The 18,759-nt window shown below is 40.4% G+C and overlaps 2 protein-coding genes across 3 annotated transcripts in view; one reads left to right on the top strand and one right to left on the bottom strand.

Annotated features, from left to right (window-relative positions):
* The window catches only part of APTX (aprataxin), a 43,966-nt gene extending 41,227 nt beyond the window's left edge, over window positions 1-2,739 (bottom strand). The window contains exons 1-2 of the mRNA XM_027615614.2: window positions 2,143-2,739; window positions 1,755-1,851 (exon numbers count right to left, since the gene is read on the bottom strand). The gene's annotated coding sequence lies outside the window, so the exon portion shown is untranslated. The remainder of the gene's footprint in view (window positions 1-1,754; window positions 1,852-2,142) is intronic.
* Window positions 2,740-4,429: 1,690 nt separating this feature from the next.
* DNAJA1 (DnaJ heat shock protein family (Hsp40) member A1) lies at window positions 4,430-15,241 on the top strand. Of its 2 annotated transcripts, none has more exons than XM_035723585.1 (9): window positions 4,430-4,569; window positions 5,732-5,873; window positions 6,015-6,192; window positions 8,178-8,282; window positions 9,184-9,411; window positions 11,314-11,428; window positions 12,410-12,525; window positions 12,798-12,898; window positions 14,056-15,241. In XM_035723585.1, the coding sequence occupies exons 2-9, from the start codon at window positions 5,742-5,744 to the stop codon at window positions 14,272-14,274; spliced, it is 1,194 nt and encodes a 397-aa protein (XP_035579478.1). In that variant the 5' UTR covers window positions 4,430-4,569; window positions 5,732-5,741; the 3' UTR covers window positions 14,275-15,241. The 2 variants fall into 2 exon arrangements, with proteins under 2 accessions (XP_035579478.1, XP_035579479.1); XM_035723586.1 differs by lacking the exon at window positions 4,430-4,569 and adding an exon at window positions 5,009-5,154 and having other exon boundaries at window positions 14,056-14,285.
* The last annotated feature ends 3,518 nt before the right edge of the window (window positions 15,242-18,759 follow it).

Genomic DNA, 18,759 nt, shown 5'->3' with positions numbered 1-18,759 from the left:
TGCTCAGCGGAGAGCCTGCTTCTCCCTCTCCCTCTGCCTGCCTCTCTGCCTACTTATGCTCTCTCTATCTCTGTCAAATAAATAAATAAAATTAAAAAAAAAACTATAAAAAGGAGGAGCAGTGAGGGGAACTAGGCCTCCCAGACATTAAAATGCATTTTAAGGAGCGCCTGGGTGGCTCAGTCAGTTAAGTATCTGCCTTCAGCTCAGGTCATAGTCCGAGGATCCTGGGATCCAGCCCCACATCAGGCTCCCTGCTCAACTGGGAGTCTGCTTCTCCCTCTCCCTCTGCCCCTCCCCTGCTCATGCTTGCACTCTCACTCTCTCAAATAAATAAATAAAATCTTTAAAAAATAAAAAAAATGCAGGGCGCCTGCGTGGCTCAGTTGTTAGGCGTCTACCTTCGGCTCGGGTCATGATCCTGCGGTTCTGGGATTGAGCCCCGCATCGGGCTCCCTGCTCAGAGGAAAGCCTGCTTCTCCCTCTCCCACTCCCTCTGCTTGTGTTCCCTCTCTCGCTCTCTCTCTGTCAAATAAATAAATAAAAATCTTTAAAAAAATAAAAAAATGCATTTTAATGTAAATTTACTATGTGAGAAAAATGGCATTTCACATTAGGCAGGAAAAATAGAGTATTAAAACAGAAAAACTAGCTCACCATTTGAAGAAAAATAAAACTCAGTTTCTTACAAATAATCCTCAGCACTTAAACCAAAATCAATTCTAGGTGGAAAAAGATTTACAGGGTAAAAAAATGGAACCATGAAAGTACTAGAAGAAAACCTGGGAGAATACGTTCATAATGTTGGATTGGTGAAAGCTTCCTAAGCATAACAAATGAAGAAGAGGGGAGAGGGAGAAAGAATGGAGAAGAAACACAAAAGCCAAAAAAGGGAAAGGGTAGTTACTTATTACAATTTTAAACCTGCAGTTAAGTTGTCCCAGCAATTTCAGTTCTAGATGTCCATCGTACAGAAACACTGGTATGAGTGTCTACAACTATACTTGAGAATTTCTCTGCAGCATTGTTTGTAAAACACTGGAAATTGCCAAAACGTTCGTCAATAGGGGAATGGTTAAATAAACTGTAATACCTGCATACTATATACTATGAAGCCGTTAAAAATAACAAGGTAGATTTATTTATTCTAACATGGTAAGATGACAATAAATTAAATGAAAGCGGCAAGTTACAAACAGCATGTATAATACAATACCATTTCTTAACCCAAAAAAACACACAAACTAAATTATTGCTCATCTTTTTGTATTTTATATAAATAAGAATGCTTAAAAGTGCTAAGTTCGCTTACTGAATAGTTAAAATATTCATAAAGACATATTTTTAGCATCATTAAGTTTCTATGAAAGAAAAATATTACAACATATGTAATGATGTTCTTTAAGGCCACCAAGAATTACCTAAATTTGCTGTTGGGGTGACAAATTACGAGTTCAAAGCTTGAATTGGGAGGAGAGGATTTTATACTTTTTTAAGTTTAATTTTTTAAATAAGTACTACATTCAAATAGGTTAAAAATTCCAAAGTTACAAAATGGTATATTCTGAAATGTCTCCCTCCCATTCTCCTCTCACCAGCATCTACCTCTCCCCAAAGGCAACCATATCACAAGTTTTTTGGTATCCTTGAGAAATATTCTATACACATACAAGTAAATAAGCACATAGTCTTCCTTTTCTTTTAAACCAACTTTTATGCCCCTTATTTTATTTTTAATAAGTAATTAAGCTCACTTAGCTTGCTGGTTTTAAAAGTATTTTTGATATCACATTTCATAGCTTTATGTTGACTTCCATCGTTCTCAAAGCTGTATGAATTTCCATTGGATTCCTGAGGCAAAAAGAAACATAATATTTAAATATAGTAATATTTAAGAAATACTAGACACAGTAATATTTATTGTGGAAACTCTCAGTTGAAGTGATTTGATATATATTCTACTTATCATTTCACATGCTTAACCAATGTTAGATTAACAAACACACTGTTTATAGTATGATAAAGTCAGAATTTTAGAACTACAACGCCTCAGAACACATGAACAAACTTGTCATTGTTTACTGTTCTCTATTAATTGTTTATGTTCTTATGCCTGCTGGTCTCTTGATCTGGAATACTCACCTGGATGTGCAAGGTTCTGCTATTCAGAATCTCAATACTCTTCCTTTTCCTTTATTGGCATTTACAACACAACTCGTCCTTTTTTGTGTGGTGAGATCCTCAAAGGCAGGAACATGATTTAAATGATTTTTATATTACCAAACCCTAGTGCTCAGCCTGCAGTATTAGACTTCCATAAGGGTTGGTTAAAGAAAAAAAGTTTTTACCACAGGCAATAAGTTGAGATGGTAACCTCTAAGATTGTAAAGATTTGGTGCCTCTCAGTGGAAGCAAAAGCAGAGAAGTGAAGAAGTGCATCGAGGAAAACTGCTGATAAGCTTGGTGTAACTAGGTGCAGTTTAAATAAAAGAGATAATGCTGAAAAAGTACGCATCAGGATGCATTCAGGGTAAAGTTCAAAATCCTGAGCTTAGCAAGATATATCCAAGGTTGTTCCCCAAATAGCTCTGAAGCCTAGCCTACTGCCACCAGCTCCCTTAGCTGTGGCAACATCCAATTATTTGCAATTCCGTAGAAGTATCACATTCTTTCACTTCTTAGCCTTCTCTTGTGCTTTGTTGGGAATGTTTTCATCCCTTTAAAAACTCAGATCAATGGAGGTTCCTCAAAAAGTTAAAAATAGAGCTACCCTACACTCAGCAATTGCACTAAGTACATACCCCAAAGATACAAATGTAGTGATCTGAAGCTGCACCTGCCCCTCAATGTTTACAGCAGCAATGTCCACAGTAGCCAAACTATGGAAAGAGCCCAGATGTCCATCAGCAGATGAATGGATAAAGAAGATGTGGTCATATATGATGGAATACTACTCAGCCATCAAAAAAATGAAATCTTGCCATTTGCAACAACATGGATGGAACTAGAGAATATTATGCTAAGCGAAATAAGTCAAAGAAAGACAATTATATGATTTCACTCATATGTGGAATTTAAAAAACAAAACAGAGAAGCATAGAGGAAGGGGGTGAAAATAAAACAAGATATAATCAGGGAGGGAGACAAACCATAAGAGACTCTTAACCATACGAAACAAACTGAGTTGTTGGAGAGGAGGGGTGTGGGGGATGGGGTAACTGGGTGATGGGCATCAAGGAGGGCACGCAGTATAACGAGCACTGGGTTTTCTAAACAACTGATGTATCACTGAACTCTACCTCAGAAACTAGTGACACACTATTTGCAATTGAATTTAAATTTTTAAAAAAATGACATCTTAAAAAAGAAAAAAATATCGGCTCAACTACTTTCCCACGGATGCTTTCCCTATTCCATCAGATTTGATCTACCTTGTGGTTCTCTCAAGTTCGTTGATATGTCCGGTTCCCTACTAAAATCTAAGTGATGTGAACCGGGCTTTTTCTACTTTGCATCTCCAGCTTCCTTGGTGGTAGATAAATACTCCCATATTTAGTATTATTGAATATAAGCCTCCATTTTCCATTATGGCCCCCATCCCAACATTTTAAAGTGCAAGGACTCACTTCGCAGACTGTAAATCCAAATTCACAGACTGGTAGGGCTTAAAAATTTAGGTCAAGTAAGTCGATTTGGTGCCTCTCACTGGCCAACAGGGTGAATGCCAGGCCAGGAGTCCAAGGCCCTCAGTTTGCATCAAGGTATTCCAAACATTTCCTGGTGCCCAACGTGTAGGACACAGTCAGGGCCAAGGCAAATAACATACGTACAGGGGCCTAGACTTGCACAAAGAGCTCTCTCTTCCCACTTGCAATTTGGTGGATTACAAGGCCATGGACTACGCATGAAAAGGAGCAAGATCAGAGGACTGAGATTGTCCAGAACAAGGCACTTCTTCCTCGGCGGGTTCCCAGAATCTCAGGGCTGAGGAACTAAGACAATTACAGATGCCCAAAGCTGCAAAAGAGAAGCCGGCAGGAAGGGAGTACGGCGGGGCTTTGTTCTAAGAGGTTCCTGTTCCGAACTCAGCTCCCGCATGGGGCTCGGTTCCCAAGCCGTCGCAGGCGGCAGCGGCTGCGCCGGCCGCCCTGCGGTTTCGGGAATCCGGAGTTGGCCCGTTACTGCACCGCTCGTTAACAATCCCTGCTCCCGCCCGAGACTTCCGCACTCTCTGGCCCACGGGGTGGAGGAAGGAACTCCAGAAAGTTCCACAAGCACCAGAAACCCAAGCTTGCACCCACCCCCACAAGGCCCTTCGGCAAAGCTCCTCCCAGCACGATTGCCCACGCGCCGTTGCCCAGGTAACCGAGGGGCGGTGGCAGCGGCGAAAGGGGCGGGACTTCCGTCGAGTGACGCGCCTGGACTCGGCTACAAAAGACGACGGCTGCGGCGCGCCGGGCGGAACTTTCCAGAACGCTCGGTGAGACGCGGAGCAGCGGCGGCTGCCCGAGCTGCGCCCAGCAACGCGCCCCTTCCCGCTCCCCCACACCGGCCTCGGCCCTCTCACCGGTGAGTTTCAGCCCTCGCGCTTCCTCTTGTCCCAGGGCCGGCGCCATTGTTGGCACGGACAAGCCGGATGGAGTCGCGGTCGGAGGCGGTTGGCTTCGCGTGGGCGGAAGGGTTGTTGGTTCCTGTATCCACGATTCTCTTTTTGGGAGGGCTGGTGTGGTGCCGCGGCAACCCATCTCGGGCACGCGGTGAGTGGGCCCGAGACGTTTCCTGAAGCATTCTCCACTCTCAGTTTAGCCCGAGGTCCCCAAGGACTTGCCACCTTCGGGTTTCCACCCGCCCCCCCCCGTGCGCGCCCCCGCGTCCCCTCCGCCCCAGCTTGCTGGGGGTGGGCGACCATGCGCGCACGCGCGGAAGGAACGAGGGTCGAGGGGCTGCGGGGGGAGCGGGGCGGAGGCTGCGGCCGCTTCTCCGGTCTCCCCTCCTCTTTGTTGAGGGCTGGCTGGGGTTCTCCCACCCCTTTGGTCAAGGTGGGAGGAGGAAAACCTTAAAGGTCTGTACCTACGGCAGGGGGAAACCTAACGACGTGTAAACTACGCTGGCTTGTGGGGGCGAGAGGGGTTCGGTGGTCAAAGTGGAAGTGCTGTAAGTTCTGTGATTGAGAAACATCTTGGGGGGGAGGGGAGCTTGCTTTGTGCTTTTAATCAGTTTCATAAACCAATCCGTTTCCCTCTCCCCCGTGCCCAAATTTTTTTTTTTTTTTTTTTTATCTAGGGAGTGTATGGCTTATCAGATTTACCAAAGACAGTGATAACGTAATAACCAATAGACTGAACCTATTGGTGCTCTTTTTGATTACTGCTGTCAGTACTGGAAAGCGAAACAGGAAGAATCCAGATAATAGTGGCGTTAGTATGGAGCTTTCCTGTGGGAGAGGGGGAACCAGCTGCTGTAGAAGGCCTTTGAATTATTCCTGATAATTATTAGTTAACACTTAGTTCGTTAGAATTTATGGCTGAACTACCAAAGGAACCTTCTCTGAAGTTTGGGGAAGGTGGGTTTTTAAAACCAGATTTGGGGAGAACAGATTTCTTTGCCATATCGTTGATTTTGACTAATTAAAATTTCTTCCAGTTGAAAGTCAGTTAAAACTGCTATATCTCTGATTTTGACTAATTAAAATTTCCAGTTGAAAGTCAGTTAAAACTGCTTTTTATTTCAGGCTGTAGAAAATGGTGAAAGAAACCACTTACTATGATGTTTTGGGGGTCAAACCCAATGCCACCCAAGAGGAATTGAAAAAGGCCTACAGGAAACTGGCCTTGAAGTACCACCCTGATAAGAATCCAAATGAAGGAGAGAAGGCAAGTGATGTAGTCCTACTCTTAAATGCAGCGCTGTGGTTCTTTGCCAGGTGTATAGTACTTACTACAACCTGACGAGTATGTGTAATACAGTGACTGCTTTGCAGCACTTTTAACTGAAATTTCTTTTTTCTCAAACAGTTTAAACAGATTTCTCAAGCTTACGAAGTACTCTCTGATGCAAAGAAAAGGGAATTATATGACAAAGGAGGAGAACAGGCAATTAAAGAAGGTGGAGCTGGTGGTGGTTTTGGCTCCCCCATGGACATCTTTGATATGTTTTTTGGAGGAGGAGGAAGGATGCAGAGAGAAAGGAGAGGTAAGACTAACCTAGTCCACATGGAGCAAATTAAAGTAGCCCTTGGTGAAAGCAAATTCTTGAGAAATCATCTATTTGAAATGCTTGTTTACATGTTGGTATAATATTGCAAACCGACATAAACTGCCACCTTGATTTATGATGTAGTTTTTTTAAGTGAGACTGATGTAGCCAGAAATAGCTAGGCCAATCAAGTTTTAACAAGTAAATGCTTGTAAAGGTCTCTGACATGCACGACTTCAGGAAGGTTATCAAGCGTTAATTAAAGGAATAGAGTATAGGACAGAGTCGTTTTTAGAGCTCTTTTTTGATCCCTTCCCCTACCCCCAGCCTTGGAGATACATGGCCTTGTTCAGTTAAAAGTGAGTTAAAGTTAAGAAATTAAAATTTTTTCAAGGTCACATATAGCAAGGCATCAGAGTCAGTAATGGAACACAGGTTTATTAACTCCAAATAGGTTATGGTCTGTTTAATCTTGTTTCTGCTTTCTTATTAAAATATGTGCCCTTAACACTTACCAAATGTGGTTATGGAATTCATTTTAGAACGATTTGCAATCGTAATGAATTGTTTAGGATTTCTCCCACAGAAAAACAAGCGGTTTTTATTTAGAAAAAAAAATTTAAGGAATTGACTGGCAAACTTGGACTTAGATTAATGAAAGATTTTTTTGTTGTGATACTGGAGGATACGTAACCACACTAAAGGAGTTTTTGTTTGTTTTCCTTCCCTGTTTTCTCAGATCTATAAAGCTAAAGTAAGGGGGGCAGTTTCTAACATGCCAGAACCAACTGCATGTGACTGTATCTGATACAGAACCAAAGGTGGAGCTAGGAACAAAAGGGTATAGTTAATGGTGCTTCACACTTGTTTGGGAACTAAAAGTATTCATTAGGTGCATATAGGAGCAAGGGAGCTTTTTTCACTTAGGCATAAGGCAGTACTGTTTCGTGGGTAAAAGTCACTGGAAGAATTACTAACTAGGAACTTAACCATTGGCAGGTGATTTCATTTCTGTAGCCTTTGTGTCCTTATGCAATTTCTATCTTCCACTTCACATTTTAAGATGAGATAGGGCACTCCTTTGTAGCCCGTGGCCACATTTTACTTTAGATTAATTCAAAACAAAAATTTCTCTCTGGTAGCCTTACTAAGGTGCTAAATGGCCACATGTGATTAGCAGATACTGTATTAGATACCATGGATATAAAATATTTGTCACTGCAGGAAGGTGTATTGGACCACACTGTATGAAAAATACAGTTTTTAAGTACTGCTGCCCCCAAAAGTAAGTGCTACTCTTACATCACAAAGAAGTGGGAATTAATAGATTTATCCAGTCTCCATAGAAGACTGTCTGCTTCACTGGCCAGTCTTGCATAGTTGGAACTTGTGTTGAAGAATTTTTGGATGAAGTAATTGGCCGTATCATTACCATACTAAATGAAAGATTAAAAGAATATTAGGAAAGAGATGCTGTTTGGATTAATTTGTGAAACCTGATATTTAACATTGGTTTTCCCAAGTGATTTTTGCAGTTGAGGTTTTTGATTGCTTTAGTTTGTAAGATGGCCACAAATACGTCCTTAGGCAAATTACTTAACTCACCCAATCTTCCTCATCCGAAATTACATCTCAGTTTGAGAATCACAGGTGATAATGTGACCAACTTCTGTGTATGTAGTGTAGTAGGTGTTGAACAGATGTATTTTACTGTTTTTATTTTTTATAAGATTTTATTTATTTGAGAGAATGAGATAGAGCATGAGAGGGGGGAGGGTCAGAGAGAGAAGCAGGCTCCCTGCTGAGCAGGGAGCCCGATGCGGGACTCAATCCCAGGACTCCAGGATCATGACCTGAGCTGAAGGCAGTTGCTTAACCAACTGAGCCACCCAGGCGCCCCTATTTTACTGTTTTTAAAGTGCAATGAACACATGTATAAGAAGTAACACCTCAAATTTTTAATGAGCAATGTTTTGTTTCAGGTAAAAATGTTGTGCATCAGCTCTCAGTAACCTTAGAAGATTTATATAATGGTGCAACACGAAAACTAGCTCTGCAAAAGAATGTGATTTGCGATAAATGTGAAGGTATGGTCTTTTAACACCTCTAAGTATAATTGAAAATGAAACTGAAACTTCTGGATATATAAAACTGACAGTACACTACCTAAATCTTGCAGACTACAAGTGTGAAGAAAACCTGAACCTACCACCTTGAGAAATACTAGCAAAATACCACCTTTCTTTTGTTGTGTATGGGGGTTTTTTGGGTTTTTTTGAAGATTTTTTATTTACTTATTTGACAGCAAGAGAGGGAACACAAGCAGGGAGTAGTGGGAGAGGGAGAATCAGGCTTCCCGCGGAGCAGGGATCCCGATGGCGGGGCTCGATCCCAGGACCCTGGGATCATGACCTGAGCTGAAGGCAGTCGCTTAACTGACTGAGCCACCCAAGTGCCCTTTGTTTGTGTTTTAAATACAATTGGGGTCAATTGAATTTGGTGTCTTTTCCTCAACATTGTGCAGAGGTGAACAGTTTCTGTTCTCTCTAAAACTTTTAAGTACCATTCTAATAGTTTCAGAATCTGTAATATGTTTTTAATAGTGTCTTCTCTTTTTGGACATTTTACTGTTTAGACAGATTCTTGGCTAAGAATCTCTGGTCTTTTTTGTAAGTTATTTGTTGGAAATGCTCCTTTCTAAAGAGCATATGCTTTAAAATGTTCATCTCAGATAAAGTAGTCATAAGAATGGTGCTTTGGGAGCATATGTTTAAAATTCTGAATTGGCGCTTTTTGGGAAGACAGCTGTCAAAATGTCAGTAGATAACTGAAGCTGATGGTGGCTCTGCTTTATCAATTATAAGAAGGCTGAATCGTAGACTTTTAGGGCAGAATTCCATCAGATCTTGGAAATTAAATGTATGTAAGAACTCATTTAAAACATTTGTTGTATCTAATACTAAATTCAAACATTTCTTTTTAAACTAGGCCGAGGTGGTAAGAAAGGAGCAGTCGAATGTTGTCCCAATTGCCGAGGTACTGGAATGCAAATAAGAATTCATCAGATAGGACCTGGAATGGTTCAGCAAATTCAGTCTGTGTGCATGGAGTGCCAGGGCCATGGGGAACGGATCAGTCCCAAAGACAGATGTAAAAGCTGCAATGGGAGGAAGATAGTTCGAGAGAAGAAGATTCTAGAAGTTCATATTGACAAAGGTGAGTTCTGAGCCACTTATTTTGAATTCTTGAGTGCTGTGGCAAGTTATTAATACTACATTTTGTAATTAAAAACTATCCTTAATAGGCTTTATGTATGATCTTATCACCCAGGGATAACTCTTAGCTATGTAGTAAGTGCTTTTTCATGCCAAGCTTTTGTACGTTTGTAGGGAATACTTCACGGATCTCCTCACTTAATGTAACACTGACATCAAATGATTGAATAATGTTCCACACTTAATTCTCTTCTATTAAATCAGTTTTTCCACCTTTTTCATTGCAATTAACTTCACACATTGTTAATTTTCTTGGGAACTGCTAGATGAAGGGATATGCCTACCTTTTTTTAAAATTTTATTTTTATTTTTATTTTTTTTTTTTAAAGATTTTATTTATTTATTCATGAGAGACAGAGGGAGAGAGAGAGAGAGAAGCAGAGGGAGAAGCAGGCTCCCAAGGAGCAGGGAGCCCGATGCGGGACTCGATCCCAGGACCCTGGGATCATGACCTGAGCCGAAGGCAGACGCTCAACCATCTGAGCCACCCAGGCACCCCTAAAATTTTATTTTTAAATAATCTCTACACCCAACACAGGGCTTGCAGTTAGAAGTCTGAGATGGAGAGTCACATGCTCCCTGACTGAGCCAGTCAGGCACCCCGGAATATGCTTGCTTTTAGGTGAAGAATTCAGGGCGGTCTCAAAAAGATTTCCTTAATTTTTCTAAACTAATGAGCATGTTTCATTAATTGATATGTAAGAACTTAGATTATGAATATGTGGTAATGTTTTTCAGACTTTACTAACTTAAAATGAAACTTAGTATTACAAACTGCATATTGGAACTATTGATAGTATGAATGTTATATATTATTACATATATTTATATTAAGTTAAACTCCTGTAATAGTATTCATCCATGTGAATCATGGTACTGACTCTCCCTTCATTTTTTCCTCAATTGGTCCATGTTTAGTATGTTTTCTCCTTAATTGGTCCATGTTTAGTATGTTGGTAGGACATCCCCTTTTGCTACCAACAATATGTATTTTGGAGGGCATTAGTGGCAAGTGAAACCATTTTTGCTGCATTTACCCACGTCTTTACAGTAGTGGAACAACCAGTAAAACCTAGTTTTTAATTGCTTCACCACTGTAACAAGATACTTGGCTTCACAAATGATTGAAGGCTGTTTAGTTTTGTCAGTGTATAATACTGATACTGTGGTTTAAGTTCTTAGTATTAGAGTACATACTGAAGTATTATGTCGGGATTTTGCGTCAAAATATGTAGGGGGGGCATGGGTGGAGGTATAATACATGAAATAGTCATGAGTTGATAGCTGCTTGATCTAGTTTGATGAATATATAGGGATTCATTGTAGTATTGGCTACATGTGTAAATTTAATAGTTTCCATAATGAGTAAAACAAAGTTCTTGTGTGGGTCACCTCGATGATCATTGGTTCAGGAGATAAGGATGTAAGTAATGAAATTGGAATAATTAACGTTTATGGTTAATAATGTTTGCCAGTCAGCTGATTCAGGGGCAGTGTGGGCCCTTTAATAGTCAAAACAGCCCTGATGAGGTAGGTCTCTGGGAAAGTTGGTATTTTTTTTTGGAAGGTTATGCAACTTGCTTTCCCGGGTAACCCAGCGAGTAGTAAAAGCTCTAAAATGTGGAACCTCATCTGTTTGCCTTTATAGAGTTTGTTCTCTACTATGATCACTTTCTTCAGTAAGAAATCGGACTGATTTAATCATGGCATTCTTAGCCATTTTGGTAAATTTAGCATCCACAAAGACATGACTTTTTTTTTCCGCACAAACGTGCATCAGTGTTTCTAAACAGACTGATTCTGGCATTAGTTGGATGTTGAGTATAAAATCTTTTGTTTTTAGGCATGAAGGACGGCCAGAAGATAACATTCCATGGTGAAGGAGACCAAGAACCAGGACTGGAACCAGGAGATATTATCATTGTTTTAGATCAGAAGGACCACGCTGTTTTTACTCGGTAAGAACTTTTATGAACTACTCAAACTGACCTCTTGCAGCATATTTTTTTAATGAGCTTTTCATTACTTTAAAGACATTTCTTGGAATTACCGTAGAAAAGTATAGCAGGAGAGAGTTGGGTTATACAGGATGTTTTTTCTAAAACGTTGTTAACCACTGTTTCAATAAGCTAAAAACAGAAAGGATCAGATTTGGGGATTTTTCTAAACTTAGTTGTTACCTAACCTGGAATTTGAAGGATGTGCTTTTATTACAGGTGTTTTCTATGAGTATAAATGGATGGGTTAGGGGATACATCCCTAAACAGTCTTTGTATAGCATTTAATTTGAAATAACCTAAAACTGACTCTTTCAATCATGAATTTGTGATATGTTGGGTTGTTTTTAACTAAACAAATGTGTATAACTCTGAAAACTATATAAATTTATTACTATGAAACAGTTTATGAAGAGCTAAGAGTGAAGCACAAGAATGATTTAGCAATTTGTTAAATATCTATTCTTTGCTAATTTAAAGCATTGGATGAAAGGAGGGTTCCAATAAATCTGTTGGGAATGACCTCTGAAGGAACTGGTTTTGAGTTAATGAAAAAACATTCCCACAAATGTCTCAATGGAAAATGCTGTCATTTGAGGTGAATCTTGTTAAAAAGAGTTTGGAGTACTCGATAAAATATTTTACTAATACGGATTGGAAAAGAAAGTTTAAGCACAAGTAGCGAGTGGGATGAAGAAATAGTTCGGGGATGGTAAGTAGTTGAGGCTGCCTAGAATGTGTGGACGGATTCTAAAGTCATGTCCAGGAAACAGTTGGCAGGGTCCATGTATATTGGCTGTTGCGAGAACGGGGAAAAGAAAGGACATCTTTGTGAAAGATACCTGATACCCTTGCTGTTAAGAAAACACAATTGCCTGCCATGGTACTTCTAATAATTGGTGATTTGAAAGATCTAAGGCGATGTCATTGACATTGATATAGGCGAGGAGAAGACCTCTTCATGTGTATGGACATACAGCTGGTTGAAGCACTGTGTGGCTTTCAAAAGCCAATATCTACTCTTGACAACCGAACCATCGTCATCACCTCTCACCCAGGTATGATATTTGGATGAGCTTGTTTTTCTATTCTAGTATTGTCATGATCTGCTGTCAGCTGGCACAGGCCCTGAGAAAACTGGTATTTTACTTGGTCAGTTAAATATCTTTCTTGGGAGCTGAGCTGAAATTGTGTACGGTATTGGGTCTTTTTGGAAGCTTCTAAAAAGTTGATTGCTTCACATAAATTCAGTCAGCACATTCCTCTATTCTGTATTTTCCCCGCCTCATAAAAACGTGACTAAGGAAAAACTCGGCTTCTGTGTTTTTAGGTCAAATTGTCAAGCATGGAGATATCAAGTGTGTGCTAAATGAAGGCATGCCAATTTACCGTAGACCATATGAGAAGGGTCGCCTTATCATTGAATTTAAGGTAAGCTATAAAGTACTCTAGGAATACTGGAGAATGATTAGCTTATTTAAACTAACGACAGAATTACATTTCTGAATGGTAAGGTACATCAAATTGATACTTTCTTGTCCCAGGAAGAAATAAGCTAGGGCGCCTGGGTGGCTCAGTTGGTTAAGCGACTGCCTTCGGCTCAGGTCATGATCCTGGAGTCCCGGGATCGAGTCCCACATCGGGCTTCCTGCTCAGCAGGGAGTCAGCTTCTCCCTCTGACCCTCTTCCCTCTCGTGCTATCTCATTCTCTCTTTCTCTCAAATAAATAAAATCTTTAAAAAAAAAAGAATTAAGTTAATACAAGGCTATAATTGGGATCTTAAAGTTCAGCAGAAGCACTCAAAATAACTACTGTGGTTTTTTAGCAAAGTACTACAAAGCTTGGTTTGCTAATAGGATGGTTTATAAAGCAACCCTCAGTCATTTTTTTCAATCTTAAATTGTCTGGCTCTTGACCCATAAATACAGCTTTTATTAAAAACATTTTGGGAAGATGCCAAGGGAAGTGTGCATTTTTGATAAATTCTGGTGACCATATAGTTCAAAATACTATTTTTTTTTTCTTTAACAGTTTTATAGAAATGGAGAATTTTGTTTTAAAAAACTTGGGCATGGGCGCCTGGGTGGCTCAGTCATTAAGCATCTGCCTTCGGCTCAGGTCATGATCCCAGGGTCCTGGGATCAAGTCCCGCATCAGGCTCCCTGCTCTGCAGGGAGCCTCCTTCTCCCTCTCCCACTCGCCCTGCTTGTGTTCCTGCTCTCGCTCTCTGTCAAATAAATAAAATCTTTAAAAAAAATAAAAAATTTGGGCTAAGGACTGCCTTTTTGAGGACAAACAGCTTTTAAAAAAATAAAAGGGATTAGTGTTTCAGGATGGGTTCTTATATGTGCTGAATAGAACGGGGATCATCACAGTACAATTTAACTAGGGTAATTTTTTTTATTGCCTTAAATTGTAGTTCAGGTACTAGCTAGATACATGCTGTGCCTTTTAGAACACGTGTTCTAATTTGGGATTGGCAGATTGACCACATTTTTTGGGGGGAGAAAATGGATCAGTGGTAATATATCTAAGGAGCTAATGAAGTGTATCAAACTGAACTTACAGTAGAGATTTCTTTTTATAGGTAAACTTTCCTGAGAATGGCTTTCTCTCTCCTGATAAACTTTCTTTGCTGGAAAAACTCCTACCTGAGAGGAAGGAAGTAGAAGAGACTGATGAAATGGACCAGGTAGAACTGGTGGACTTTGATCCAAATCAGGAAAGACGGCGCCATTACAATGGGGAAGCCTATGAGGATGATGAACATCATCCCAGGGGTGGTGTTCAGTGTCAGACCTCTTAATGGGGCCAGTGAAAAAACACTGCTGGCATTTTATATGCAGTAGTGAATGAGTGAAGGACTATAATCATAGCTCACTACTTGCTATTGTTTTTGTTTTAATATTCAACTATAGTAGTGTTTTAAATGAAGAATAAACTCATATAAAAGCTCTGACTTTGCCCTGTATGTATGATGACTTCAGTGTGCAAGATAAAAGTTTAATATTTGTAAAAACTACTTTAAAAAAAAAAATCTCCCCTAGCATTTGTTTAGGCCATACATTGTAATTAATTTCAGCTCTATGTATATGAAACAGCTCAGACTGAAATACTAGGTGTATGTATTGACTTCAGTGTATGACCCTTAATTGTTAAGCTATGAAGTTAAAACTTGTATTTAATTGGCAGTCAGACAAAGCATTTGTAGAGAAGTGTTGGTCTATAGTTAAGTGGGATTCATTGTGATGCCTCTGCATTTATTGCCTCAACTGTTACTTGAAGATGGCATGCTATGTAATTTGGCCTGTGGTATCATTGACAGGATACCTCTTTAAAGAAGGGGTTTATCATAATGCTGCTGCTTGAGGGCTTGCACTTGTAGAACTGCATTGCCTTCTGCTGTGCCATCTTTTTTTTTTTTTTTTTTAATATCAGTCCTGGTTACACTTTTTTTCCTTCTCTTTGGACCATGATAAGCTTCAGACTAGTGACTTCGGGAGCAGGTTAACTTAGAGTGAAGAGACATTATGTGGAGAAGTTAATTTGCATGTATGAGATAGGAAGGTGTTTTTTAGGTATGTTACAGGCTTACTTTAAACCATTTAACTTATGCTCCGAAGTAACTGTAATTTAATGTTGGTAGTATAGCAAATTATGATGAATAGCTTTAATTGTATGTTTAAAAGTCATGTTCACAAGCTTAAATCTGGGTATCAGAATTAAGCAAATGAAATGTATGAATGTCTCCTTAATATACTGATTACAAAGCATTTCCAATGTGTCACTACAGGCTTTTTTTTCCCCTAGATTAAAAGCATTGGCTTTTCACTAAGATAGGTGATTTCTCATTTAACTAGTTAAGTGGGTAATAGAAAATGCTATTTAACTACAGTTAAATGTTAAACAAGAGCGGGGAGTGAATGTGGGTGAGGGGTGAGTAATGAGCCAAAAGGGGTTTTAAAAACTTGGCAAACACTGGAGTGAGAATGTGAAGAGGTTTTCCTTTTTTTTTTTTTTTTTTCTGGTTCTGCTGCATTTCCTATAATCAGGAAGCTTAAACATTTCCAACCCAGAAGTGATCCATGTCATAAGTTCCCCTCATAGAGCACACCTGAATTAAAAGGAGAAACCTAATCTGTAAGAGTAGTTCCCACACCTTCAGTGGTTCTTGTCAGTAATCCTAATTCACAGCCTTTATTCTTACATTGTCTTTTTTTAGTCTCTACCTTACAGCTACCCTCATGTTCAGATATGATGGCCAGGTGCTCAGGAAAGCATAACGAAGTATTCAAAAACAAAGTATTCAAAATATAATGGCTGTGACAAATCTTAAATTTCTGCAGAAATTTGTATTAAATGTATATTACAATACATTTAACATCTTTTAAAAAATAAGGCTTTCCACCTCAGTCATGAGGGGAGTATAAATCAAAACCTGGACCTGGACCTTTATCACTTAATTTAGGGTTATCTCCTCCGCAATCTGTGAGACAGAACAAGAATCAAAACACCTACTCTGTAGGTGGAGAAACTGCCCTCCAGTCTGCTGTTCTCGAGTTTGAGCAAAGTTGCTGAGCCCGCACTGCCACAGTTGCCAATTCCATAGGTCAGGGACAGAAGGTTAGCCTTTCGGGGTACTTGGAACCACTGCTCTGGCAAAAGTGAAACAGAACAGCAAAAACTGGAGTCCCAATTCTTGTAATTCATGCTCTTTTACTCCTCTGTCTGTAGCCAGTTTAGGTAAATAAGTTGTTTATGGAATGTGGACAGATAATCCAAGCATTCTTTGCTTTTCCCAAACCTGAAGAGAAGCTGAGAGCAGCTGGATTCAAAGAATAAAGAAATTGAGCTTTGGGATTACACCAAGTTTTCAGTGTGTGCTCCAGGAGCAAGGTTATGGGAACCTCTGGAAATGTTTCTTCATATTATGGGAACCATAATAGGCTGTCACCTCATAGAGTAGTTCTGAGAATTAAATGAGGCTGCTTACATAGGAAGGAAGGGCCCAATAAATGCTCTTAGTTCTAGTATTAAGTTGAAAAATAACTGAAGACATTGAATAGTACCTGAGCTTTAAAAAGAAAAAAGGTTGTCTTGAAATACCTTCAGATCTTCAGTGATTCCAGTCACTAATGCAACAATTGAATGGGGTTAGGACAAATGTCCTTAGCCTTACAGAGTTCATTTTACTGCCATGTACTTAAATTTTAAGTGCTGGAGGGAAATGATCTGTCAGCGGCAGCAGAGGACCTCCCTAGGAACCTGACACAACTTGCTGTTTCAGAAGAGCCCAGTTGTCCGTCTATCCTCTCCCACTATTCGCATGGAATACATTCCAAGACCCCCCAGTGGATGCCTGAAATCAAGGATAGTCCTGAGCCCTATATACATTTTTACCTATACATACCTACCTGTGACCGTGTTTAGTTCATAAATTTGGCACATAATAGAGATTAATAGCAATAATAAAACAATTAGGACAATATGCTGTAATGAGTTACATGAATGTGGTCTCCCCAACTGCACTGTACTCACCCTTGTCACGATGAGGGAAAATGCCCAGAAGAGGAGATGCAGGGAGGTGAGTGATGAAAGCACTGTGACATGGTGTTAGGCTACTGTCGACTTCGATGCTATGTCAGGAGGAGGATCATCTGCTTCCAGGCCACCTTGACTACATGTAACTGAAACCACAGATAAGAAGGGACTACTGTATGCCATTGGTTGCTGGCATCAAGCTCCCATTTGCTTAATCTCTCCTGCTTATACTGTTAAGAAGCCAATAATATGATCTTTGCCATCTCTTCGTAAAGTGAGCCCAACTGTTGGCTCCAGGAGGTGCACAGCATCCACAGCTGGTAAGGGGCTCCCTAGCCCAGGATGCAGGCCAGTTCCAGCACTGCTCAGCATCACCCAGACCTGAAACAAGGGCACAGACCCCCACTGTCTGCCTGGAGGGTCTGAGGCCCTCAAGCAGCTGGACAGTGGTACAGGCTGGTGGAGTCGAGCCTGGGTGGCCCTTCTCTCACCTTGGCCTCAGTCCCTGGGGCTCCCCTCCTAAGAAAAGCTAGGTGTAGAGTAAGTGTACACACTTTGAACGTACAAAAGGAAGAGACGTGCACAGCAGTTACCTGGGAAAGGCAGAAGATTCATTGTTTACAACTTTACGTGTTATAGCAACTCATTAAAAAAAATAACTACTTAAATGGCTCCCAATCCAGGCTTCTCTCTCCACCTGGTCTCCCAAGATGCTACCATTTGTCCAGCATATGCCTTAGAACCCATGGCACTGCCTGGAAAGACTCCTACTAACTTGGACCGCCAAACCCCTTTACCCACAGCTCCTACTGATCTTATGGTCAACTCCTCCAGGAAGCCTTTCCTAACTCAGAAGGGCTAATTAAGTGCCCTTCCTACCATTATCAAAAAACTCCCAAGATTTTCTCATATCCCCTTTTAAGTACTCCTTTTAACTTCAGTTTCTTCCCTATTCTATGACAGGAACTGGTCTTAAGCCATCCTCAGTACTTGGGTACAGGAACAGACATTTGATAAATTCCTAGGAGTAAGTGAACGTGTGCTTACCATATTCTTACTCTTCATGATCACAAAGGAAATACTGTTAAAATTCAACTGCAAAATTGACTTTATTCAATGGTTAGTGAATCCAGCAACATCCTAACAAAAAGGAGTTCTGAAGAGCTGTACAAAACGAAAGGCTTTTATAGACTTTAAGGGAGTGGGAAAACTAAATCTCCAGCAGTGGATTGTTTCATGCAAGGTCACCTTCCTGTAGAAGGGGCCTATCAGGTAGATTATCCTATAAGTGCTGAATCCGGTAATTACAGACTGGTTAAAAATTACAGCCCTGGGACAGGCTGAAACTGCAATTTGGGTAGGCATTAAATCTGGCTTTGCTGATGGGCTTAGCACAAGTGACTCCATTTTAGAATTGATTTATTTGTGAGAGCATGAGGCGGGGGGGGGGGGGGGGGGGGAGCGCGGGTTAAAGGGAGCCTTACATGGAATCAATCCTGTGACTCCGGGATCATGACCTGAGCTGAAGACAAGACACTTAACCAAATGAGCCACCCAGGAGCCCTTGGCCTGTTTAACAGTACTGCTCACTGCCTATTCATGGGCTAAATACAGAATCCCAATTTCTTGAAGACTTTTCTAAAGAATTTTAGCATAAGCTGTTTCCTCTTTGCACCTTAAACTTTTTATGTTAAACTTAATTTCACTGGGATGGGAGACCAGAATTCATGGATTCGTGGCTATGTTCAAC

The sequence above is a fragment of the Zalophus californianus genome, chromosome 13 (genome assembly GCF_009762305.2).
Source record: "Zalophus californianus isolate mZalCal1 chromosome 13, mZalCal1.pri.v2, whole genome shotgun sequence".
Taxonomy (NCBI): Eukaryota; Metazoa; Chordata; class Mammalia; order Carnivora; family Otariidae; genus Zalophus; species Zalophus californianus.
The sequence above is the reverse complement of the archived record's forward strand: the minus strand, read 5'-3'. Positions and strand labels throughout refer to the sequence as shown.